The sequence below is a fragment of the Coregonus clupeaformis genome, chromosome 13, assembly GCF_020615455.1.
Source record: "Coregonus clupeaformis isolate EN_2021a chromosome 13, ASM2061545v1, whole genome shotgun sequence".
In the NCBI taxonomy this organism is placed as follows: Eukaryota; Metazoa; Chordata; class Actinopteri; order Salmoniformes; family Salmonidae; genus Coregonus; species Coregonus clupeaformis.
In genome coordinates, this window is record NC_059204.1 from 36,053,203 (window position 1) to 36,081,116 (window position 27,914).

Sequence of the window (27,914 nt, forward strand, 5' to 3'; positions counted from 1 at the left end):
TTTAAGGTAATTTATTATGATTAGAGAAAAAACATATGGATTTGTGATTCTTCTCATTTCTAGGAATTATTTTAAATGATTGGATTGTAAACAGGAAATTATTTTTTATTGTCCTGAGACCCAGCAATTCATTTTTCTCCACTCTTATGGACATTGGTTTTTGGTCCGTATCTTTTGAAGCCATTCATGCCACTGTGGTAATTAATTCCTGTTGTGCCTTTGAGAGGACATTCTGGGCTTTTCAATGATATCATGTTTGAGGGTGTGACCTGGATAACTTTCTCTTCCTGGTTTTTCAGAATGGCTGCCAAACACAATTAGTACATTTTATAGTATGAGAAATGTTAGTGTGTGTAATTGTGTAATTATAATTTTTGTTAGTTTGATATTCAAATTGCTTCTAGTAAGTAAATATCTCAGGAATAGTTTGGTGAGTTGTCAGATCAGTGTAATAATTTTTTCACATTAAATAAATAAGAACTTGTTTATAAATGTCCTCTGTAGTGGACATTAGGATGCGCCAACTATGGTTTTTACCTACTGAACCCATTTATTGTGATGTTATATTAAATGTTTCATATTTACTATCAACCGATTCCTACATACAATAAAAAATGTATACAAATATTTGTTCACATGTTTTTCTTTGTAAAATGTTTTTTTCACCCCAAACACTTAAGTGATGTAAAACAAAGTAGTTACTTTTTTTTACTGGGTCTCAGGAGGATATGACAACTAACAGCCATGCTGTATGCCAGGGTTCTTCAATTCCGGTCCTGGAGGGCCGAAACACTTCTGTTTTTTATTTATACCTGGTAGTTAATTGCACTCACCTGGTGTCCCAGGTCTGAATTAGCCCCTGATTAGAAGGAGATGATGAAAAACAGAGGTGTCTCGGCCCTCCAGGACCGGAATTGAAGAACCCTGCTGTATGCGATTTATGGAGACGCAAAACATGGTTTCAGTGTAGCAGTGAGGACATCTGCCGGTGAAAAGAATACTACAGACAACTTTTGCTTTGACTAAAAGACTACTGCAGTGTGTCCAACTACAGTGTGCCTAAAGCAGTGCCCAAAGAAGTCAAATCAAAACACACATTTTATAGAACTTCCCATGTCACACCGTGTGGTCTCTAACTGTGGAGAGGATAGCCGTGTGGAAGACAGGCTCGGTTTTAACTGTGTTGTCGACTGACTGGGGATGCCCAGGGCTGACTTTTTAATAGGCCTCATGAAAGGAAGACAGACCCATGATGTCATGAGAAAATCCATGGAAAGGTCGTTAAAAAGCAGGCATTTCCTTTGTCTTCTCTGCATCATTATACCCATATTCCTACAGAAGAGTAAAGATATTAGCTAGAAAAGTAGACTTCATCCAACTGTGTGCAGCACTTAAAGTTGATTCTGTTGTGTTTTTGTTCTCTGTGCAGTTTGTTTGGAGCCCACTGAAAATAGGTCTATGGCGGCAAAAAAATCAAACTGGCCTAGACACAGTGTTGGCAGTGATCTCAGTGGTGGACATAGGTGGCCTTTAAAGTTTACTGTATGTCTCAGTTTATCATTGTGAAGTCAACTTACCCTTGCTAGATTGAAGTTTTCCAGATGCATCATCCAACATCTCCAAGTGCTAAAATGCTCCAGACGTTTATCCACGTTGAAAAGATAAATGTGTCTTGCGGTCGGGGAGGCAGGCATGGATAGGCTAAGGATAAGAAGAGGAAAAATGTGATTTCATTCACAAATCAAATTGATGGTAGAGGTGGTTAGAATAAATATAATGTCAGCAAAATAAATCAAATCAAATTGTATTGGTCACGTACACATATTTTGCAGATGTTATCGCAGGTGCAGTGAAATGCTTATGTTTCTAGCTCCAACAGTGGAGTAATACCTAACAGTACAAAACAACAGAAATCCAAAAACAATAAAAATTAAGAATTTAAGAAATAAGCTAAAGTACTTATAAAAACAAACAAACGATGAACCCCATTTGACAGGATCAAAGATATCAAAATCGAATCTAAAATAATCCATACTGATTGCTGTATTTTATTTTGGGTAAAACAATTTGTACAGTTTAAAGGTAGAGTCAGCGAAATTACGTTGCATGAGCAGCACCACAGATATTGCGATGAGTAAGATGCAAGACTTCGCTCTCACACGGTCACACATAGTATCTGCGCATGTGCATGGGTTCGCTTCATGCTCTTGCAATGTGGTAGCCACGGAACCAAAACAGTGGAGAAGTTTAGCCTCGCGCTCCAACGCTCTTAGTTGTTGCGGAAATTGACCCTCTATGCTGTTTACTTTTGCATTTAAGTCAGAGGTACTCAACTACTATTTGAGAAGGTCCGGTCACACACATTTCCTAGGTGGCAAATGTCCGGAGGGATATTGTCATTTATCAGCATAGTACATAGAGATAGATAGAGAACTCATCTTTGTATCTGTGCCATTATAGCATCTGTGACAGCCTCAATGGCGCTCTTGTACCGCTTGCGTGCGGTAGCAAAGAGAACAGTCTATGACTAGGGTGGTTGGAGTCTGACAATTTTTAGGGCCTTCCTCTGACACCGCCTGGTATAGAGGTCCTGGATGGCAGGAAGCTTGGCCCCAGTGATGTACTGGGCCGTACGCACTACCCTCTGTAGTGCTTTGCGGTCGGAGGCCGAGCAGTTGCCATACCAGGCGGTGATGCAACCAGTCAGGATGCTCTCGATGGTGCAGCTGTAGAACTTTTTGAAGATCTGAGGACCCATGCCAAATCTTTTCAGTCTCCTGAGGGGGAATAGGCTTTGTCGTGCCCTCTTCACGACTGTCTTGGTGTGTTTGGACCATGATAGTTTGTTGGTGATGTGGACACCAAGGAACTTGAAGTGCTCAACCTATTCCACTACAGCCCCGTCGATGAGAATGGGGGCGTGCTCAGTCCTCTTTTTTTTCCTGTAGTCCACAATCATCTCCTTTGTCTTGATCACGTTGAGGGAGAGGTTGTTATCCTGGTACCACACGGCCAGGTCTCTGACCTCCTCCCTTAGGCTGTCTCATCGTTGTCGGTGATCAGGCCTACCACTGTTGTGTCGTCGGCAAACTTAATGATGGTGTTGGAGTCGTGCCTGGCCATGCAGTCATGGGTGAACAGGGAGTACAGGAGGGGACTGAGCACGCACCCGAGGGAGCCCCGTGTTGAGGATCAGCGTGGCAGATGTGTTGTTACCTACCCTTACCACCTGGGGGCGACCCGTCAGGAAGTCCAGGATCCAGTTGCAGAGGGAGGTGTTTAGTCCCAGGGTCCTTAGCTTAGTGATGAGCTTTGAGGGCACTATGGTGTTGAACGCTGAGCTGTAGTCAATGAATAGCATTCTCACGTAGGTGTTCCTCTTGTCCAGGTGGGAAAGGGCAGTGTGGAGTGCAATAGAGATTGCATCATCTGTGGATCTGTTGGGGCGGTATGCAAATTGGAGTGGGTCTAGGGTTTCTGGGATAATGGTGTTGATGTGAGCCATGACCAAACTTTCAAAGCACTTCATGGCTACAGACGTGAGTGCTACGGGTCGGTAAAGGTGGTCTAGAGTTTTTTTCCTCTGGTTGTACATTTAACATGCTGGTAGAAATTAGGTAAAACTGATTTAAGTTTCCCTGCGTTAAAGTCCCCAGCCACTAGGAGTGCTGCCTCTGGATGAGCGTTTTCCTGTTTGCTTATGGCCTTAAACAGCTCACTGAGTGCAATCTTAGTGTCTGCATCGGTTTGTGGTGGTAAATAGACAGCTACGAAAAATATAGATGAAAACTCTCTTGGTAAATAGTGTGGTCTACAGCTTATCATGAGATACTCTACCTCAGGCGAGCAAAACTTTGAGACTTCTTTAGTATTAGATTTCGTGCACCAGCTGTTGTTTACAAATGTACACAGACCGCCACCCCTTGTCTTACCGGAGTCAGCCGTTCTTTCCTGCCGATGTAGCGTATATCCCGCCAGCTGTATGTTATCCATGTCATCATTCAGCCACGACTCAGTGAAACATAAGATATTACAGTTTTTAATATCCCGTTGGTAGGATATTCTTGATCTTAGGTTGTCCATTTTGTTTTCCAATGATTGTACGTTGGCTAATAAGATTGATGGAAGAGGCAGATTACTCACTCGCCGTCGGATCCTTACAAGGCACCCCGACCTACGTCCACGATACATCCGTCTCTTTCTTATACGAATGATGGGGATTTGGGCCTTGTCGGGTGTCTGTAGAATGTTCTTCGCGTCTGACTCGTTGAAGAAAAAATCTTTGTTCAATACGAGGTGAGTAATCGCTGTCCTGATATCCAGAAGCTCTTTTTGGTCATAGGAGACGGTGGCAGAAACATTATGTACAGAATAAATGACAAATAATGTGAAAAAACACACATAATAGCACAATTGGTTAGGGGGCCGTAAAACGGCAGCCATCTCCTCCGGTGCCATTTTCTATACAATTTGTATACATTTTTTTATTTCACCTTTATTTAACCAGGTAAGCCAGTTGAGAACAAGTTCTCATTTACAACTGCGACCTGGCCAAGATAAAGCAAAGCAGTGCGATAAAAAACAACAACACAGAGTTACATATGGGGTAAAACAAAACATAGATTTTTGCAATTCGTTCCAGTCATTGGCAGCAGAGAACTGGAAGGAATGGCGGCCTAAGGAGGTGTTGGCTTTGGGGATGACCAGTGAGAGATACCTGCTGGAACGCATACTACGGGTGGGTGTTGCAATGGTGACCAATGAGCTAAAATAAGGCGGGGATTTGCCTAGCAGTGATTTATAGATGGCCTGGAGCCAGTGGGTTTGGCGACGAATATGTAGTGAGGACCAGCCAACAAGAGCGTACAGATCACAGTGTTGGGTAGTATATGGGGCTTTGGTGACAAAATGGATGGCACTGTGATGGACTACATCCAATTTGCTGAGTAGAGTGTTGGAGGCTATTTTGTAAATGACATCGCCGAAGTCAAGGATCGGTAGGATAGTCAGTTTTACGAGGGCATGTTTGGCAGCATGAGTGAAGGAGGCTTTGTTGCGAAATAGGAAGCCGATTCTAGATTTAACTTTGGATTGGAGATGCTTAATGTAAGTCTGGAAGGAGAGTTTACAGTCTAACCAGACACCTAGGTATTTGTAGTTGTCCACATACTCTAGGTCAGACCCGTCGAGAGTAGTGATTGTAGTCGGGTGGGCGGGTGCCAGCAGCGTTCGATTGAAGCATTATGTTTGGTACAAATTCGACACCACACATCACTGAGTACCACTCTTCATATTTTAATCCATGGTGGTGACTGCGTTATGTCAGGGGTATGCTTGTCATCTACAAGGACTAGGGGGAGTTTTTTAAATAATAAAAATAAACAGAATAGAGCTAAGCACAGGCTAAATCCTAGAGGAAAACCTGGTTCAGTCTGCTTTCCAACAGACACTGCGAGACAAATACATCTTCCAGCAGGACAATAACCTAAAACACAAGGTCAAATATACACTGGAATTGCTTACCAAGACGACATTGAATGTTCTTGAGTGGCGTAATTACAGTTTTGACTTAAATCGGCTTGAGAATCTATGGCAAGACTTGAAAATGGTTGTCTAGCAATGATCAACAACCAACTTGACAGAGCTTGTGCAAATATTGTACATTCCAGATTTGCAAAGTTCTTAGACTTACCCAGGAAGACTCACCCCTGTAATCGCTGCCAAAGGTGATTCTAACATGTATTGACTCAGGGGGTTGAATACTTATGTAATCAAGATATATTAGTGTTTTATTTTTCATAATTTTTCACAAACTTTAGAAATTCTCTTCACTTTGACATTAAATAGTATTTTGTGTAGACCATTGACAAAAAATTACAATTAAATTCATTTGAATCCCACTTTGTACCACAACAAAATGTGGAAAAAGTCAAGGGGTGTGAATACTTTCTGAAGGAAATGTAGCAGACTCTTTTCCAAAGTGATTTACAGTCATGTGTGCATACATTTTACTTACGGGTGGTCCCAAGGATCAAACCTACTATCCTGCCGTTGCAAGCGCCATGCTCTACCAACTGAGCTACAGAGGACTACTACATGCACACTGTTACCCTGTGCTTTTTAGTAACATTCCATGCTAAACATGTCAGATACTAATGTTGGAATATTATTCATGATTTCTTCCTTAGAGGAAGAAAGTAGGCCTACTGTTGAAAATTGGGTAAGAATGGATTAGATATCTTGTGCAGTAGGCTACACCATTATTATTCTATTCACTGATCTAATCGCCTCATCTCTTTCAAGTATTTTATTTTGTATTGCAGGATTAATATTGTGTTGCAATAGGTTGTACATACAAAACAGCCTCTAGCTCTTTTTTATTTTCTTACTCTGCTCAAGTGTCTTGTAAAACATGATGTTTGATAACATCTTATGTTACAGAGTCACCTTCTGTGGTTTTAAGTTATTTAATCAGATGGGTTCAGTTCTCTAAGGCCCCTTGTTCATGTGGATGTTGCTGAGTTCCTTGATGGACTTTGTCATTCTGGAAACACAATTCCAGCAACATACTGCAGGTTAATGTGTATGGAAATGTAGTCAGGGAGTTCCTCTCTCATCTCTGTCTCTCTCAGGAGTGAGTGAGGTTTGTAATTGAAAGGTGAACAGAGAAAGCACGCAGAGGGAGACACAGAACATTGGACAAAGTTGTAATATACTGTAGTGTGTAATGTAGTGTGTTGTAATTGTGCAAGAAAATAATTGAGTATCTGTACTTGTTGCAGCAGACATCCTCCTTCTTTACAATGTTTACTTTTGGTGGGGCTGACTAGTTTTTAGAATTGTATTATCATTATTATGTTTTACGATGTAAGTTGATTGAGAACACATTCTCATTTACAGCAACGACCTGGGGAATAGTTACAGAGGAGAGGAGGGGGATGAATGAGCTAATTAGAAACTGGTGATAGTTAGGTGGCCATGATGGTATGAGGGACAGAAATTTAGCCAGGACATCAGGTTTAACACTCTTACTCATACGATAAGTGCCATGGGATCTTTAGTGACAACAGAGTCAGGACACCCGTTTTAACGTCCCATCCGAAAGACGCCACCCTACACAGGGTAATGTCTCCCATCACTGCCCTGGGGCATTGGGATATTTCTTTTAGAGCAGAGGAAAGAGTGCCTCCTACTAGCCCTCCAACACTACTCCCAGCAGCATCTAGTCTCCCATCCAGGGACCGACCAGTACCTACCCTTATCCTGTTGTGAATAGAGCAAAGACGGGTTGTAGTGTTGTGTGTAGTGATGGGAGGCTGACCACATGATAAATCTAATGGCTGTGAAAGGCTCTGGCTCATCCTGCTGCCATGACAGCAGTAGCCTTTGGCTCCACAGCAGAGCGAGGTGAAGAAACTGCTGTGTTCCTCTGTCTACATCACTGCTGCCCTGTTTCCTGTGCCTCTGTCTGTGGAGGGCTGCTGCTGCTGCCTTGCTCATATTAACAGCTATATTTATCTCTCTTACTTAATCAAACACAGGGCCTGGTGGAGAGCTTCCTGAGTAGGATGAAGATATAGTCCCGTGTAGCTCAGTTGGTAGAGCATGGCACTTGCAACGCCAGGGTTGTGGGTTTGATTCCCACGGGGGACCAGTATGAAAAAATGTATGCACTCACTAACTGTAAGTCGCTCTGGATATGAGCGTCTGCTAAATGACTAAAATGTCAATGTAAGATATACCCTGGCTCTCCTTTCGCTACATTGTACTGTACTCCAGTTCACTGGTCCCAGTGCTTGTCTTACAGTGATTTATTGTGCATTACCACAGTGGCTGACTCAGTCAATTTTACTATAGGGTTCCATGGCTATAGCCCTGAATAAAATCTAAGTTTATTGGTTGCATACAGATTTGCAGGTGTTATAGCAGCTGCAGTGAAATACTTGTTACTAGCTCCAACAGTGCAGTAGAGTGTCTCGCAAATAAAATACAAATACACAATAATCAAAACAAGAAATCAAGAAATGACAGAACGAGTCCAGGTAACAATCCAGAGTAGATTGTATTAGTAAGCATGTGTCAGAAAGAATCCAGAATATAAATATGTGGTGTGTATAGACAGTATATAATTTGGAAAGAAAATTGTATGTACAGTATTAGGTACCCTACCAGTCAAAAGTTTGGACACACCTACTCATTCAAGGGTTTTTCTTAATTTTTACTATTTTCTACATTGTAGAATAATAGTGAAGACATCAAAACTATGAAATAACACATATGGAATCATGTAGTAACCAAAAAAGTGTTAAACAAATCAAAATATATTTTATATTTGAGATTCTTCAAATAGCCACCCTTTGCCTTGATGACAGCTTTGCACACTCTTGGCATTCTCTCAACCAGCTTCATGAGGTAGTCATCTAGAATGCATTTCAATTAACAGGTGTGCCTTCTTAAAAGTTAATGTGTTTGAGCCAATCAGTTGTGTTGTGACAAGGTAGGGGGGTATACAGAAGATAGCCCTATTTGGTAGAAGACCAAGTCCATATTATGGCAAGAACAGCTCAAATAAGCAAAGAGAAACAACAGTCCATCATTACTTTTAAGACATGAAGGTCAGTCAATCCGGAAAATGTCAACAACTTTGAACGTTTCAAGTGCTGTCGCAAAAACCATCAAGCCCTGTGATGACACTGGCTCTCATGAGGACCGCCACAGGAAAGGAAGACCCAGAGTTACCTCTGCTGCTGAGGATAAGTTCATTAGAGTTACCAGCCTCAGAAATTGCAGCCCAAATAAATGATTCACAGAGTTCAAGTAACAGACACATCTCAACATCAACTGTTCAGAGGTGACTACGTGAATCAGGCCTTCATGGACAAATTGCTGCAAAGAAACCACTCCTAAAGGACACCAATAAGAAGAAGAGACTTGCTTGGGCCAAGAAACATGAGCAATGGACATTAGACTGGTGGAAATCTGTCCTTTGGTCTGAGGAGTCCAAATTTGAGATGTTTGGTTCCAACCCGTGTCTTTGTGAGACGCAGAGTAGGTGAGCGGATGATCTCCGCATGTGTGGTTCCCACCGTCAGTCAATACAGAAAAGTTCAAGAACCATCAAGCGCTATAATGAAACTGGCTCTCATTAGGACCGCCACAGGAATGGAAGACCCAGAGTTACCTCTGCTGCAGAGGATAAGTTCATTAGAGTTACCAGCTTCAGTTTCTTGCCAATTTCTCGCATTGAATAGCCTTCATTTCTCAGAACAAGAATAGACTGACAAGTTTTAGAAGAAAGTTATTTGTTTCTGGCCATTTTGAGCCTGTAATCAAACCCACAATTGCTGATGCTCCAGATACTCAACTAGTCTCAAGAAAGCCAGTTGTATTGCTTTTTTAATCAGCACAACAGTTTTCAGCTGTGCTAACATAATTGCAAAAGGGTTTTCTAATGATCAATTAGCCTTTTAAAATGATAAACTTGGATTAGCAAACACAACGTGCCATTGAAACACAGGACTGATGGTTGCTGATAATGGGTCTCTGTACGCTTATATACAATAGCCATTTACAACAATAACAATGTCTACACTGTATTTCTGAACAATTTGATGTTATTTTAATGGACAACAAAAGTGCTTTTCTTTCGAAAACAAGGACATTTCTAAGTGACCCCAAACTTTTGAACGTTAGTGTATATTTATATTAGGATGAGCTATCTCGAGAATACAGTATATACATACATACATACGGTGAGTAAACAACAGTATATAAACAGAATATGAGGTGACCAGCGTTCAATGACTCTATATACATGGGGCATTAGTATCAAGGCGTAGGACTTTGTTTTGACAAAGTTTTCTATCACTGTAGTAAGCCCAATTTGTATCATCTGTCTCCTTATAGAGTATTCACTATAGCTACCTATTGCCACCTCAGCAGAAAATAGTAGATGTCTGTAGTAGCTGCTGCCCTAATACTGTAGAAATTGTGTTAATGTCCATCAATTAGCCTCAATTACAGCAACTATCACCTCTGACACTGCAATGACAAAAACCTGCTGTGTGTGAAAGCCTCCAGGCGCTGTGCTCTTGTCTTGCAGTCAGTCTACAAAGCCTGGTTATGCTCAGAATACTTCAACGCCACCCAGAGCCAGTGTCACCACAGGATTCCCTGCAAGCAATATTGTCTGGAGGTCCAGACCATGTGCCCCTTTGTGTTACCAGACAATGATGACTTGGTCTACGGAGGACTATCCAGTTTCATCTGTACAGGTACAGTATGATTGGTGCCTTGAGTGACATTTAGTTGTTTTTGTTGTCACCGTTTTTCTCTCAAGCTCATGTATTTTCACAGAAACTGTGGGGCGATTCCACGCCAGGAAGGCCCGAAATTATTTAGGATATCTCAGATATTGGCAATTCTCACATAGAAACTTCATTGGGAGGAAGGATGTTTGATATGCTTTATTTTTTTTATAAAATCATGACGAAAGTAGCCATTTTAGGCACTTTTTAGACCTATACATGCCTCATGTAAGACCCTATGATGCGCAAACCGTTCATGATACAGACAACATCTTGATGTCATTATACTCCGTATAGTGTGCTCCAAAATATGGAGTATGTCACATGAATCTATTCAACATAAAAAATATGAATATGAATATCTCAAAAGTACCCTTTTTGATTGTGTTTTAGACATATTGTTTTAACAGTGGCTATTGGACCTAAGCCTTCAATGGGGGGAAAATGTCTTCCAAAACGTTGTACCAAACTCAAAAATCAAGAAAAACACAGAGACAGTACCCGCACTAATGTTACCAGCAACAACAAACACACTGCTTACACAACCTATGGTAGCCTAACGCCATCACTATCACACTATCACCAAAAGTGACACATCAAAGGATGTGAGTTTGACAGGCTCTTGATGTTGAAAGGACAGCGACCGTAATACCTGCACTCTCCATGTAGGAGAGCAGACTTCGTAAAACACATAGGCCGATAGAAAGACAGCAGTCACACACAGCATGATATTAAAGAATAAGCAGCCCTAATAAACCTGTAGGACCCAATCATAAGAATACAAAAACAACACCATTAGGCTAAGAATGTCCTAATCGAAATGTACAACTATTACTTCCCATTGCAAACATTGTTATCACATTCAGCACACAAAGTAACCAGTGATCGACAGTTTAAATGCAACAATGTTTCACATGCATAATGCATTATTTTCATATATAGAAAAGATAGTGAACAACAGCAAGCAAGCTGCAATAAAAAAAAACAGTTCCACTCACCAGATGATGATCATTTGAAACATAACTTCTTGTCGAAAGTTAATCTTGAAAAGGGCGAAGTTAACAAATTAGCATCCTCTTCCATAACATCTGCTACTGCAGCCGCCACCTACAACAAAAACGAATTTGCGTAGACCGTGGGAAAACTACATCTCGCTATAGGCCTTCTTCTTCTATGGTATATTGGCGATCACACAACATTCCGCCACCTACTGTGTGGGAAGGAAACATGATTCCCCAAAATGGAACAAAATACCAAGAAAACTACCAAACTACCCCCCAAAAAAATTAAAATAAAAAAATCTAACAACCTTTCTTTAAGAAAAAATAGATATAAATAAATCTGATCCCTACACAGGTTCTAAGGGAACCTGGGAGGGCTGGTCTTCCGGCGCCAGTACCCCTTGCAAGTCTTCAGATGTAAAATCCTTCAGTCCCGAAAACGTTTCTGCCGCAGCCACAATAATGTCCAGTTTCTTAGATTTCTTTGAGACTTGAGCCGTACAGTTTATAACTGTGGCAATGAACGCCACAAAATCCAACTTTTTAACACACAGGGTATCTTTTGACTGGCAGCAAACATTTACTACAGGCTGTGGTGCGTCCACTACCATATTTTCACTAGCATACAGTGGGGAGAACAAGTATTTGATACACTGCCGATTTTGCAGGTTTTCCTACTTACAAAGCATGTAGAGGTCTGTAATTTTTATCATAGGTACACTTCAACTGTGAGAGACGGAATCTAAAACAAAAATCCAGAAAATCACATTGCATGATTTTTAAGTAATTCATTTGCATTTTATTGCATGACATAAGTATTTGATACATCAGAAAAGCAGAACTTAATATTTGGTACAGAAACCTTTGTTTGCAATTACAGAGATCATACGTTTCCTGTAGGTCTTGACCAGGTTTGCACACACCGCAGCAGGGATTTTGGCCCACTCCTCCATACAGACCTTCTCCAGATCCTTCAGATTTCGGGGCTGTCGCTGGGCAATACGGACTTTCAGCTCCCTCCAAACATTTTCTATTGGGTTCAGGTCTGGAGACTGGCTAGGTCACTCCAGGACCTTGAGATGCTTCTTACGGAGCCACTCCTTAGTTGCCCTGGCTGTGTGTTTCGGGTCGTTGTCATGCTGGAAGACCCAGCCACGACCCATCTTCAATGCTCTTACTGAGGGAAGGAGGTTGTTGGCCAAGGTCTCGCGATACATGGCCCCATCCATCCTCCCCCTCAATACGGTGCAGTCGTCCTGTCCCCTTTGCAGAAAAGCATCCCCAAAGAATGATGTTTCCACCTCCATGCTTCACGGTTGGGATGGTGTTCTTGGGGTTGTACTCATCCTTCTTCTTCCTCCAAACACGGCGAGTGGAGTTTAGACCAAAAAGCTCTATTTTTGTCTCATCAGACCACATGACCTTCTCCCATTCCTCCTCTGGATCATCCAGATGGTCATTGGCAAACTTCAGACGGACCTGGACATGCGCTGGCTTGAGCAGGGGGACCTTGCGTGCGCTGCAGGATTTTAATCCATGACGGCGTAGTGTGTTACTAATGGTTTTCTTTGAGACTGTGGTCCCAGCTCTCTTCAGGTCATTGACCAGGTCCTGCTGTGTAGTTATGGGCTGATCCCTCACCTTCCTCATGATCATTGATGCCCCATGAGGTGAGATCTTGCATGAAGCCCCAGACCGAGGGTTATTGACCGTCATCTTGAACTTCTTCCATTTTCTAATAATTGCGCCAACAGTTGTTGCCTTCTCACCAAGCTGCTTGCCTATTGTCCTGTAGCCCATCCCAGCCTTGTGCAGGTCTACAATTGTATCCCTGATGTCCTTACACAGCTCTCTGGTCTTGGCCATTGTGGAGAGGTTGGAGTCTGTTTGATTGAGTGTGTGGACAGGTGTATTTTATACAGGTAACGAGTTCAAACAGGTGCAGTTAATACAGGAGGGCTTCTTAAAGAAAAACGAACAGGTCTGTGAGAGCCGGAATACTTACTGGTTGATAGGCGATCAAATACTTATGTCATGCAATAAAATGCAAATTAATTACTTAAAAATCATACAATGTGATTTTCTGGATTTTCTGGATTTTTTTTTTAGATTCCGTCTCTCACAGTTGAAGTGTACCTATTATGAAAAGTACAGACCTCTACATGCTTTGTAAGTAGGAAAACCTGCAAAATCGGCAGTGTATCAAATACTTGTTCTCCCCACTGTAACTTGTTTTCTCAATTATTTTAATCGCCTCCACATATGAGATTTGATTGACCGCTCTAACTTTTGCCACCTCAATCTCCTTCACCCGTACAGGGCACTCCAGGAACTCGGGATCATGATCCCCACCACAATTACAACACTGTCGTTCTTCTACACACCGTTCTTCAATATACTCTGTCCGTCTGCACACACTTGAAACATGGCCAAATCCTTTACAATTTTTACACTGCAATGGTTTGGGGATGAAAGCTCTTACAGCGTATCTTACATAACCAAGCTTCACATGCGTAGGTATTTGCTCTTTATCAAAAAACAACTGGACTGACAGACTTTCTTATTTTTCTCCATTCGCTCAGCGGGTCAGACGCCGGGCACCAACCACACCAGGAATTTTCTTCAGGGATTCAACCTGAACATCCGTCGTCACCCCTGAGATGACTCCTTTGACGGGTGCTGTACTCCGAAGTTCAAAACACAAAACTTCTGTTATCCAGATTATTTTGAGGCTCACTGCAATCTTCCTCTGTTCTTCAGAAATACAATTAATCAAAATAAGACCACTCCTGGTCACTCTGACAGACTCCACTTTTCCCAGTGCATACTTCTCAATTTTCGACACCTCAAATGGGTCTCCCACATATGCATCCTTACTCAACAAACGCATCCCAACAAGAAGTATCCTCCACTCCAATTTTAGACAATTTCCTTTTTGTTCCAGTTTTCGATACTACTGTTGTCCATTCAGAACATTTGTCTTCACCAACTTTGCTCGACGCGCTGCTTGATTCAAACTCATCATCCACTTCCACCATCTTTCCCAAGCACCACCCCGCTATAGACATTTCTCTCACGTGTGGGGGAAGTAATGGCAGCTGCTGTCCACTACGGGCACAGATAGAACAAGGAGCTAGTTATAAAAATCTTTGCTACAGGTGCATCAAAAGTAATTATCCGGTAAAAAATAAACGTAAGTCTTTCTTCTAGATTAAGCTAGAGCTGTTTTTACGGCCATTTTTCTATTGCCTACACGATGCTAGCTAGCTAACCTAACGTTTGCAAAGCTAGCTAGTTAGGTAGGTAGCTAAATATTATAACTAAAAAAGCTTAGCTGCTGCCAAAGAGCTTGCTAAGACTATGTATTTACAGTTGAAGTCGGAAGTTTAGATACACTTAGGTTGGAGTCATTAAAACTCGTTTTTTCAACCACTCCACAAATTTATTGTTAACAAACTATAGTTTTGGCAAGTCAGTTAGGACATCTACTTTGTGCATGACACAAGTAATTTTTCCAACAATTGTTTACAGACAGATTATTTCACTTATAATTCACTGTATCACAATTCCAGTGGGTCAGAAGTTGACCAACACCTAGTTGACTGTGCATTTAAACAGCTTGGAAAATTCCAGACAATGATGTCATGGCTTTAGAAGCTTCTGATAGGCTAATTGACATCATTTGAGTCAATTGGAGGTGTATCTGTGGATGTATTTCAAGGCCTACCTTCAAACTCAGTGCCTCTTTGCTTGACATCATGGGAAAATCATCTCAGAAAAGAAATTGTAGACCTCCACACGCCTGAAGGTACCACGTTCATCTGTACAAACAATAGTACGCAAGTATAAACACCATGGGACCACGCAGCCGTCATACCACTCAGGAAGGAGACGCATTCTGTCTCCTGGAGATGAACGTACTTTGGTGCGAAAAGTGCAAATCAATCCCCCCAATCCATGTGAAGATGCTGGAGGAAACAGATACAGAAATATCTATACCACAGTAAAACGAGTCCTATATCGGCATAACCTGAAAGGCCGCTCAGCAAGGAAGAAGCCACTGCTCCAAAACCGCCATAAAAAAGCCAGACTACAGTTTGCAACAGCACATGGGGACAAAGATCGTACTTTTTGCAGAAATGTCCTCTGGTCTGATGAAACAAACATAGAACTGTTTGGCCATAATGACCATCGTTATGTTTGGAGGAAAAAGGGGAAGGCTTGCAAGCCTAAGAACACCATCCCAACCGTGAAGCACGGGGGTGGGAGCATCATGCTGTGGGGGTGCTTTGCTGCAGGAGGGACTGGTGCACTTCACAAAATAGATGGCATCATGAGGAAGGAAAATTATGTGGATATATTGAAGCAACATCTCAAGACATCAGTCAGGAAGTTAATGCTTGGTCGCAAATGGGTCTTCCAAATGGAAAATGACCCCAAGCATATTTCCAAACTTGTGGCAAAATGGCTTAAGGACAACAAAGTCAAGGTATTGGAGTGGCCATCACAAAGCCCTGACCTCAACCCTATAGAAAATTTGTGGGCAGAACTGAAAAGCTTGTGTGAGCAAGGAGGCCTACAAACCTGACGCAGTTACACCAGCTCTGTCAGGAGGAATGGGCCAAAATTCACCCAACTTATTGTGGGAAGCTTGAGGAAGGCTACCCAAAATGTTTGACCCAAGTTAAACAATTTAAAGGCAATGCTACCAAATACTAATTGAGTGTATGTAAACTTCTGGCCCGCTGGGAATGTGATGAAGGAAATAAAAGCTGAAATAAATAATTCTCTCTACTATTATTCTGACATTTCACATTCTTAAAATGAAGTGGTGATCCTAACTGACCTAAGACAGGGATTTTTTACTAGGATTAAATGTCAGAAATTGTGAAAAACTGAGTTTAATTGTGTTTGGCTAAGGTGTATGTAAACTTCCGACTTCAACTGTAAGTGATAATGCCAGAGAAGTTGGTGTTTCAAATCAAATAAAATGTTATTTGTCACATGCGTCGAATACAACAAGCCCTTAACCAACAATGTCGTTTTAAGAAAAATAAGTGTTAAGTAAAAAATAGATAAGTAAAAAAGAAAAAGAAAAAACAAATAATTAAAGAGCAACAGTAAAATAACAGTAGCCAGGCTATATACAGGGGGCACCGTTACAGAGTCAATGTGCGGGGGCACAGGTTAGTTGAGAGGTTGTTATCCTGGCACCACACGGCCAGGTCTCTGACCTCCTCCCTATAGGCTGTCTCATCGTTGTCGGTGATCAGGCCTACCACTGTTGTGTCGTCGGCAAACTTAATGATAGTGTTGGAGTCGTGCCTGGCCATGCAGTCATGGGTGAACAGGGAGTACAGGAGGGGACTGAGAAAGTACATTTACATTACATTTACGTCATTTAGCAGACGCTCTTATCCAGAGCGACTTACAGTTAGTGCATACATTATTATTTTCATACTGGCCCCCTGTGGGAAACGAACCCACAACCCTGGCGTTGCAAACGCCATGCTCTATCAACTGAGCTACCTCCCTGCCTGCCATTCCCTCCCCTACCCTGGACGACGCTGGGCCAATTGTGCGCCGCCCCATTGGTCTCCCGGTTGCGGCCGGCTACAGCAGAGCCTGTACCCCTGAGGGGCCCCCGTGTTGAAGATCAGCGTGGCAGATGTGTTGTTACCTACCCTTACCACCTGTGGGCGACCCGCCAGGAAGACCAGGATCCAGTTGCAGAGGGAGGTGTTTAGTCCCAGGGTCCTTAGCTTAGTGATGAGCTTTGATGGCACTATGGTGTTGAACGCTGAGCTGTAGTCAATGAATAGCATTCTCACGTAGATGTTATTTTTGTCCAGGTGGGAAAGGGCAGTGTGGAGTTCAATAGAGATTGCAGATCTGTGGATCTGTTGGGGCGGTATGCAAATTGGAGTGGGTCTAGGGTTTCTGGGATAATGGTGTTGATGTGAGCCATGACCAGCCTTTCAAAGCACTTCATGGCTACAGACGTGAGTGCTACGGGTCTGTAGTCATTTAGGCAGGTTACCTTAGTGCTCTTGGGCACAGGGACTATGGTGGTCTGCTTGAAACATGTTGGTATTACATCCTCAGTCAGGGACAGGTTGAAAATGTCAGTGAAGACACTTGCAAGTTGGTCAGTGCATGCTCAGAGTACACGTCCTGGTAATCCGTCTGTCCCTGCGGCCTTGTGAATGTTGACCTGTTTTTAAAGGTCTTACTCACAACGGCTATGGAGAGCGTGATCACACAGTCGTCCAGAACAGCTCATGCTCTCATGCATGCTTCAGTGTTGCTTGCCTCGAAGCGAGAATATAAGTAATTTAGCTTGTTTGGTAGGCTCGTGTCACTGGGCAGCTCGCGGCTGTGCTTCCCTTTGTAGTCTGTAATAGTTTGCAAGCCCTGCCACATCTGACGAGCGTCGGAGCCGGTGTAGTACGATTCAATCTTAGTCTTGTGTTGACGCTTTGCCTGTTTGATGGTTCATGAGCTGAAATAAAAGATCCCAGAAATGTCCATACACACAAAAATCGTATTTTTGTCAAATGTTGTGCACAGATTAATTTACATCCCTGTTAGTGACCATTTCTCCTTTGCCAAGATAATCCATCGACCTGACAGGTGTGGCATATCAAGAAGCTGATTAAACAGCATGATCATTACACAGGTGCACCTTGTGCTGGGGACAATAAAAGGCCACTCTAAAATGTGCAGTTTTGTCACACAACACAATGCTACAGATGTGCAATTGAAATGCTGACTGCAGTAATGTCCACCAGAGCTGTTGCCAGAGAATGTTCATTTCTCTACCATAAGCCGCCTCCAGCGTTGTTTTAGAGAATTTGGCAGTACGTCCAACCTGCCTCACAAACGCAGACCACGTGCATGGTGTTGTGTGGGCGAGCGGTTTTGTCAGGGTGTCAAATGTGCAGCGGTAGGACGGAGTCAGGCACAGGACACAGAACTGAGTACACAACGTACTTTACTCAGAAAAAACAAACACTAATTTCCACGCAGGGAAAACACACCAGCTCACAAAAGCGTATGACACAACACAACAAACAAACACGCACAAAACCATGTGGGAACCAGAGGGTTAAATAGGGAAATAATCATCATACAATGGGAACCAGGTGTGTACAAACAAGACAAAACAAATGGAAAACAGAAACGTAGATCAGTGGGATCTAGAAAGCCGGTGACGACGACCGCCGATAGCCGCCCGCACAGGGAGAAGCACAAACTTCGGCGGAAGTCATGACAGGTTTGCTGATGTCAACATTGTGAACAGAGTGACGCACGGTGGCGGTGGGGTTATGATATGGGCAGGCATAAGCTACTGACAACGAACACAATTGCATTTTATCGATGGCAATTTGAATGCACAGAAATACTGTGACGAGATCCTGAGGCCCATTGTGAGGCCCATTTTCTTAAGGTATCTGTGACCAACATATTCATATCTGGATTCCCAGTCATGTGAAATCCAAAGATTAGGGCCTAATTTACTTATTTCAATTGACTGATTTCCTCATATGAACTGTAACTCAGTAAAATATTTGAAGTTGTTGTATGTTGCATTTATATTTTTGTTCAGCATACATTAAGGTATAGCCTACAAATAGCTATTCCACGTAGTCGTAGGCCTATAGGCTATAGGCCTACTGCAAATTATTGTTGTTTATTCCTGAACTGGCCGAATTGCAGAGCTATCCTTCAGCACCACAAGTTGGTTCAACTTCTTTAACATCATTGCATGGTCCTGGCGCTGTCCTTTCAGCGCCACGAAGTGTGCTCAAATCATTTAAAATGACATCTCATCAAAATCTGTTGCCTACGCCTAATAGTCATACTCATCACATATTATTGTTATTACAAATAGAAGATTACTAAACAAGCACCCTTGTGAGATGTGATGAAGTTAGATCAAAGCGGAATCAATGTCTCGCAAGATCACATAATGATTCATTTGCATATTACATAACAGAACTGAATATAGTACCATAGCATAGTAGGCCTATAACGTTACTGTTAATCAAAAACACTTCCTCATTTCTAATGAGACTTTAGGATGCTTAGCTGGTTAGTCAAAAAAATATGATAACGCGCTAAAACTCAACAGAGCGCGCCACTAGGCAGGATATATGCTTTGATTGAAACACAATACAAGAAAAGCTAATAGTTTGTTAACATCATCTGGTCTAATTCGCTCACGAAACAGTAATTCAAGAAGATCTAAATGCATACAGTGGCTTGCGAAAGTATTCACCCCCCTTGGCATTTTTACTATTTTGTTGCCTTACAACCTGGAATTGCAATTTTTGGGGGGTTTGTATCATTTGATTTACACAACATGCCTACCACTTTGAAGATGCAAAATATTTTTTATTGTGAAACAAACAAGAAATAAGACAAAAAAACAGAAAACTTTAGCGTGCATAACTATTCACCCCCCCAAAGTCAATACTTTGTAGAGCCACCTTTTGCAGCAATTACAGCTGCAAGTCTCTTGGAATATGTCTCTATAAACTTGGCACATCTAGCCACTGGGATTATTGCCCATTCTTCAAGGCAAAACTGCTCCAGCTCCTTCAAGTTGGATGGGTTCCGCTGGTGTACAGCAATCTTTAAGTCATACCACAGATTCTCAATTGGATTGAGGTCTGGGCTTTGACTAGGCCATTCCAAGACATTTCCCCTTAAACCACTCAAGTGTTGCTTTAGCAGTATGCTTAGGGTCATTGTCCTGCTGGAAAGTGAACCTCCGTCCCAGTCTCAAATCTCTGGAAGACTGAAACAGGTTTCCCCTCAAGAATTTCCCTGTATTTAGCGCCATCCATCATTCCTTCAATTCTGACCAGTTTCCCAGTCCCTGCCGATGAAAAACATCCCCACAGCATGATGCTGCCACCACCATGCTTCACTGTGGGGATGGTGTTCTCGGGGTGATAAGAGGTGTTGGGTTTGCGCCAGACATAGCGTTTTCCTTAATGGCCAAAAAGCTCAATTTTAGTCTCATCTGACCAGAGTACCTTCTTCCATATGTTTGGGGAGTCCACATGCCTTTTGGCGAACACCAAACGTGTTTGCTTATTTTTTTCTCTAAGCAATGGCTTTTTTCTGGCCACTCTTCCGTAAAGCCCAGCTCTGTGGAGTGTACGGCTTAAAGTGGTCCTATGGACAGATACTCCAATCTCTGCTGTGGAGCTTTGCAGCTCCTTCAGGGTTATCTTCGGTATCTTTGTTGCCTCTCTGATTAATGCCCTCCTTGCCTGGTCCGTGTGTTTTGGTGGGCGGCCCTCTCTTGGCAGGTTGGTTGTGGTGCCATATTCTTTCCATTTTCTAATAATGGATTTAATGGTGCTCTGTGGGATGTTCAAAGTTTCTGATATTCTTTTATAACCCAATCCTGATCTGTACTTCTCCACAACTTTGTTCCTGACCTGTTTGGAGAGCTCCTTGATCTTCATGGTGCCGCTTGCTTGGTGGTGCCCCTTGCTTAGTGGTGTTGCAGACTCTGGGGCCTTTCAGAACAGGTGTATATATACTCATGTGACACTTAAAATGCACACAGGTGGAATTTATTTGACTAATTATGTGACTTCTGAAGGTAATTGGTTGCACCAGATCTTATGTAGGGGCTTCATAGCAAAGGGGGTGAATATTTTTTATTTTTTATAATTTTTTGAAAAAAGTTTTTTTTTTAATTTCACTTCACCAATTTGGACCATTACATTAAATCCAAATAAAAATCAATTTAAATTACAGGTTGTAATGCAACAAAATAGGAAAAACGCCAAGGGGGATGAATACTTTTGCAAGGCACTGTATTCCCATGAAAATTATTCAGATCAATCAAATGATTAGCATGGAGATGCAGTTTGGACGTTTCACCAGAAAAACATGAAAAATGATGAATAAGAATGATGATGGCCTATTTTGAATTTAGGTAGACTACTTTTTAAGTTATGATCAATTTTATGAGCACCACCAACACAATTAATGGAAAAATGGATTCAAAGGTAACTCCCTCTGCTGGTGATTTGCTGAATGTGCAATTCTAAAGTAGGGCTATATTATGATTGGTTAATGACCTATAATGTCAATGTACACTGAGTGTACAAAACATTAAGGACACCTTCCTAATATTGAGTTGCACCCCCCCTTTTGACCTCAGAACAGCCTCAATTCGTCGGGACATGGACTCTATAAGGTGTCGAAAGCATTCCACAGGGATGCTGGCCCATGTTGTCTCCAATGCTTCCCACATTGTGTCAAGTTGGCTGGATGTCCTTTGGGTGGTGGACCATTCTTTATACACATGGGAAACTGTTGAGCTTGAAAAACCCAGCAGCGTTGCAGTTCTTGACCCAATCCAGTGTGCCTGAAACCTACTACCATACCCCATTCAAAGGCACTTAAATATTTTGTCATGCCCATTCACCCACTGAATGGCCCACATACACAATCCATGTCTCAATTGTCTCAAGGCTTAAAAATCCTTCTTTAACACGTCTCCTCCCCTTCATCTACACTGATTGAAGTGGATTTAACTATTTAAATCAATAAGGGATCATAGCTTTCACCTGGAATCGCCTGGTCAGTCTGTCATGGAAAGCGCAGGTGTCCTTAATGTTTTGGGCGCTTAGTGTATATGTATAAAATGGGTAATATCTTCAAAAGTACCACTCAAAAAATGTGACGTGATTGAAGAGTATTGTTTTCCAAACTAAAAATAAGCTAAATCCTTTTGAGATATTCATATTCATATTTGTAATGTTGAATAAATTCATGTGAAAAATTGTGTTTCAGAATCTAGACATACTTTAGAAACCAATATGTTTCTGTATGACGTACGGAACGTAGGTTCTTAGGCCTACAGGAGGCATGTACAGTGCCTTCAAAAAGTGTTCACACCCCTTGACTTTTGGCAGATTTTTTTTGCCGTTACAACCAGAATTTAAAATGTATTAATTTATATTTTTTGGCACTGGCCGCCACACAATACCTCATAATGTCAAAGTGGAATTACAGTTGAAGTCGGAAGTTTACATACACTTAGGTTGGAGTCATTAAAACTCGTTTTTCAACCACTCCACAAATGTATTGTTAACAAACTATAGTTTTGGCAAGTCGGTTAGGACATCTACTTTGTGCATGACACAAGTAATTTTTCCAACAATTTCTTTCAGACAGATTATTTCACTTATAATTCACTGTATCACAATTCCAGTGGGTCAGAAGTTTACATAAACTATGTTGACTGTGCCTTTAAACAGCTTGGAAAATTCCAGAAAATGATGTTATGGCTTTAGAAGCTTCTGATAGGCTAATTGACATAATTTGAGTCAATTGGAGGTGTACCTGTGGATGTATTTCAAGGCCTACCTTCAAACTCAGTGCTTCTTTGCTTGACAAAATTGTAGACCTCCACAAGTCTGCTTCATCCTTGGGAGCAATTTCCAAACGCCTGAAGGTACCACGTTCATCTGTACAAACAATAGTACACAAGTATAAACACCATGGGACCACGCAGCCGTCATACCGCTCAGGAAGGAGACGCGTACTATGGTGCGAAAAGTGCAAATCAATTCCAGAACAACAGCAAGGCACCATGTGAAGTTGCTGGAGGAAACAGGTACAAAGGTATCTATATCCAGAGTAAAACGAGTCCTATATCGACATAACCTGAAAGGCCACTCAGCAAGGAAGAAGCCACTGCTCCAAAACCGCCATAAAAAAGCCAGACTAAGGTTTGCAACTGCACATGGTGACAAAGATCGTAATTTTTGGAGAAATGTCTTCTGGTCTGATGAAACAAAAACAGAACGGTTTGGCCATAATGACCATCGTTATGTTTGGAGGAAAAAGTGGAAGGCTTGCAAGCCGAAGAACACCATCCCAACCGTGAAGCACGGGGGTGGCAGCATCATGCTGTGGGGGTGCTTTGCTGCAGGAGGGACTGGTGCACTTCACAAAATAGATGGCATCATGAGGAAGGAAAATTATGTGGATATATTGAAGCAACATCTCAAGACATCAGTCAGGAAGTTAAAGCTTGGTCGCAAATGGGTCTTCCAAATGGACAATGACCCCAAGCATACTTCCAAACTTGTGGCAAAATGGCTTAAGGACAACAAAGTCAAGGTATTGGAGTGGCCATCACAAATCCCTGACCTCAATCCTATAGAAAATGTGTGGGCAGAACTGAAAAAACGTGTGCGAGCAAGGAGGCCTACAAACCTGACTCAGTTACACCAGCTCTGTCAGGAGGAATGGGCCAAAATTCAGCCTACTTATTGTGGGAAGCTTGTGGGAGACTACCTGAAACGTTTGCCCCAAGTTAAACAATTTAAAGGCAATGCTACCAAATACTAATTGAGTGTATGTAAACTTCTGACCCACTGGAAATGTGATGAAAGAAATAAAAGCAGAAAATAAATCATTCTCTCTACTATTATTCTGACATTTCATCAAATAAAGTGGTGATCCTAACTGACCTAAGACAGGGAATTTTTCTAGGATTAAATGTCAGGAATTGTGAAAAACTGAGTTTAAATGTATTTGGCTAAGGTGTATGTAAACTTCCGACTTCAACTGTATGTTTTTCTAAATGTTTACTGATTAAAAAGCTGAAATGTCTTGAGTCAATAAGTATTCGACTCCTTTGTTATGGCAAGCCTAAATAAGTTCAGAAATACACATTTGCTTAATAAGTCACATAATAAGTTGCATGGACTCACTATGTGTGCAATAATTGTGATGAACATGATTTTTGAATGACTACCCGATCTCTGTGCACCACACAAACAATTATCTGTAAGGTCCCTCAGTCGGGCAGTGAATTTCAAACATACAGTTCATTACGAAAGTATTCAGACCCCTTGACTTTTTCCACATTTTGTTACGTTACAGCCTTATTCTAAAATTGATCAAATACCCCATAATGACAAAGCAAAAACAGGTTTGTAGAATATTGTGCAAATTTATAAAATAAAATAAAACTGAAATATCACATTTACATAAGTATTCAGACCCTTTACTCAGAACTTTGTTGAAGCACCTTTTTGCAGCGATTACAGCCTAGAGTCTTCTTGGGTATGACACTACAAGCTTGGCACACCTGTATTTGGGGAGTTTCTCCCATTCTCCTCTGCAGATACTCTCAAGCTCTGTCAGGTTGGATGGGGAGCATCGCTGCACAGTTATTCTCAGGTCTCTCCAGAGATGTTCGATCGGGTTCAAGTCCGGGCTCTGGCTGGGCCACTCAAGGACATTCAGAGACTTGTCCCAAAGACACTCCTGTGTTGTCTTGGCTGTGTGCTTAGGGTCATTGTCTTGTTGGAAGGTGAACCTTCGCCCCAGTCTGAGGTCCTGAGAGCTCTGGAGCAGTTTTTCATCAAGGTTCTCTCTGTACTGTTAATCTTTCCCTCGATCCTGACTAGTCTCCCAGTCCCTGCCGCTGAAAAACATCCCTGCTCTGACATACACTGTCAACTGTGGGATCTTATATAGACAGGTGTGTGCCTTTCCAAATCATGTCCAATCAATTGAATTTACCACAGGTGGACTCCAATCAAGTTGTAAAAACATCTCAAGGATGATCAATGGAAACAGGATGCACATGAGCTCAATTTCGGGTCTCATAGCAAAGGGTCTTAATACTTATGTAATTAAGGTATATTTTAATTTTACATTTGCAAACATTTCTACAAACCTGTTTTCGCTTTGACATTATGGTATATTGTGTGTAGATGGGTGAGATTTTTTATTTTATTTAATCAGTTTGGAATTCAGGCTGTAAAACAACAAAATGTGGAATAAGTCAAGGGGTATGAATACTTTCTGAAGGCCCTGTATAGGTCTAGAAAGGGCCTAAAATGGCCACTTTCATCATTATTTTCAACAACAAAAAATTGTGATACAAATGTGAAAAGCAGGTCAAACATCCTTCCTCCCAATGAAGTGTCTATGTGAGAATTTCCAGAACAATCTGAGATACCCAAAATACTTTTGGGCCTTCCTGGGGTGGTGTCTTGTTGTTTGTTGTCATCTGATAAACTAATCTGGATCTGAAATCAGTTTGTTCTCTGTGTGTGATGCAGGGCTACTAGAAAACCATTTAACCAATGCAGACCCAGAGTGTTGTGATGTCAGATGGAGTGGCTGCGACCCCTCTGTGGGGGCGGCGTGTGCCCTGACCCAGCTTCCAGCGTCATCGTCGTGGCAGCGGCACAGCTCCCCGCCCATGTCAGCTGCATCGCGGTTGTGCAGCAGCAGACTAAGACTGTGTGTTCTGGTCCTCATCCTGCTGCACACTGTCGTCTCCTTCTCCACCATCCAGAGCAGTGGCGCTGTGGGCCTGGAGGCCATGGTACCCCTGCCCCTGGAGGAGAGCTCTGCCCGAGAGGAGTGACTGATTATGAACAAGAGGTTCTACTGTTCCCTGCCTCCAGTCTACAGAGACCCCCTTCCTTCACAGTACCTGAGGAGTGAGGCGTTTATAACCCTCTCTCTCCATCCAGTCCCGTCCACAGGACATCAGGAATGAGGAGGTTATACACCGCTCCAGGGTAGGCTACAGGTCGGTATACCTCCTCACCCTCCACCACACTGGAGGAGTGGAGAAGCACGGGCAATCCCCTACCTCGACACAGAGAGGTATGGAGGTAGATGAAGCTTTGAAACTGAGAACCAGACATGTAAGGAGGACATGAAAGGGCATAGGGAAAGAGAGGCGGGTCTCCCATCATGCCGGAGCCCAGAGGAAGGGTCGATTTTATAACTGAAAGAGGTACTGTATGCTGTTTCTGAGAAGGGTTTGGGTACAAATGGCCTTTTTCAGATTTTATCACTACTCTATTTAATGAGTTATGTGATGGTTTTGGGGATTTACGTACGAGGTTGGGTGTTGAGTTTATGTGAACTGCACAGTGGGGAAAAGTAGGAGTTGCAAGCTCATATGCTATTTTTTTGTATTATTATTTTGGATCAGGTGTGTGTGTGTGTGTGTGTGTGTGTGTGTGTGTGTGTGTGTGTGTGTGTGTGTGTGTGTGTGTGAATACAGTGTACAAGTCAGCAATATAATGTATATGACCCAACACAAATCAGATGATCGTTACATCTTCCAAGCTAACAGTATACGCACAAGAAATACTTTGTTTGGCTTAGAGTAAATATTATTCTTATTCTCAGTATTACTACCCTCATTATCATACACCAAGTAGAATTAGTTCATGCAAGTATTGTATTACAGAACCTAATCGAAGGTAAACCATGTTGTTTTTTATAGATGTCAGAAGTACACTACTAATGCTTTGGAGGAACATGTGTTTATGCAAAGCTGATTGAAACAAGTTGAAACCCCCACTGGGTCTCTAATCGCTTACAGAAGGCACATGATTGTGCCATGGAAGACTGTCTGGATTATAACTACACCAATCCTTTCTTACTCATAAAACAGACAATTTACCACATATTACATATAACAAAAACCCAAAGTGCTAATCGGAGCAGAACGTTATCATGGCTGAATGTTTAAGAAATGTTCAAGATGTGAATGCATCGCGTCATCAAAAAACTATTCCTGCCACAGTAGAGATTTAGGGCGTGTCTATGCCCTCTATGTCTCCTTGTGTGTTCATTACATTCATGGAGAAATACAGTGATGACATTATTTGGAAAGCACCAAAAAGTTATAAATATACTTCTAAATATCAGAGATATAGAAAAAGATCCACCTTGATTTATTCATAGGCCATCTGTTGGCAAAAGGTGGTATTGTTATGTGTGAAGACAAGCTAGAACATGATTATATAAATGGTTCTCATGTGTTTCTGGTTTCTTGGATTTAATTCTTCTGACCTCTCTTTTCCTGGCATAATTTGTGTATTATTCTTAAAAATAGTTGGTTAAATTTAGGCTTGTCTTTGGGAAGCTGAAATAAAATAACTGTCTTCCAATGTGACAAATTGATTCACAAATAGGAATTGTGTCAGATATATTAATATTATATAATTTTTTATCTTACAAAGTATCCCTGGGTTCACCTCCCAAACACATACTGTATGTGACCTTGGTCTACCACAATACAGGCATATTGTTTATGTCCTAACAAAACTATCTTAACTATTTTACTATTGAAAAACGATATCATAGCACAGGTTTTTACAGAGTATAGTATACAGTATGTATATGAATTTAACTTGGATTTGGATATCTGAGCATTTAAATAATATAAACAAATCAGAGATATATGAGATGCATGAGATTCAGATTATTTATTTATCTAAAATGAAATATATTATAAACAGGGTGGTTCGAGCCCTGAATGCTGATTGTCTGAAAGCCGTGGTATATCAGACCGTATACCACAGGTATGCCCCAAAGAATATTTCTACTGTTCTAATTACGTTGGTAACCTGTTTATAATAGCAATAAGGCAACTCTGGGGTTTGTGGTATATGGCCAATGTACCATGGCTAACGGCTGTATCCAGGCATTCTGTGTTGTGTTGTGCTTTAGAACAGCCCTTAGCTGTGGTATATTGGCTATATACCACACCCCCTCATGCCTTATTGCTTAATTATATCAC

The 27,914-nt window shown here is 41.7% G+C and overlaps 1 protein-coding gene across 1 annotated transcript in view; it reads left to right on the plus strand.

Moving 5' to 3' along the window:
• The window catches only part of LOC121579929 (transmembrane protein FAM155B), a 68,884-nt gene extending 41,218 nt beyond the window's left edge, over positions 1-27,666 (plus strand). Inside the window, exons 2-3 of the mRNA XM_041894933.2 lie at positions 10,103-10,274; positions 25,426-27,666. Of these exons, the coding sequence (XP_041750867.1) occupies positions 10,103-10,274; positions 25,426-25,736 (483 nt within the window). The 3' untranslated portion in view covers positions 25,737-27,666. The remainder of the gene's footprint in view (positions 1-10,102; positions 10,275-25,425) is intronic.
• The last annotated feature ends 248 nt before the right edge of the window (positions 27,667-27,914 follow it).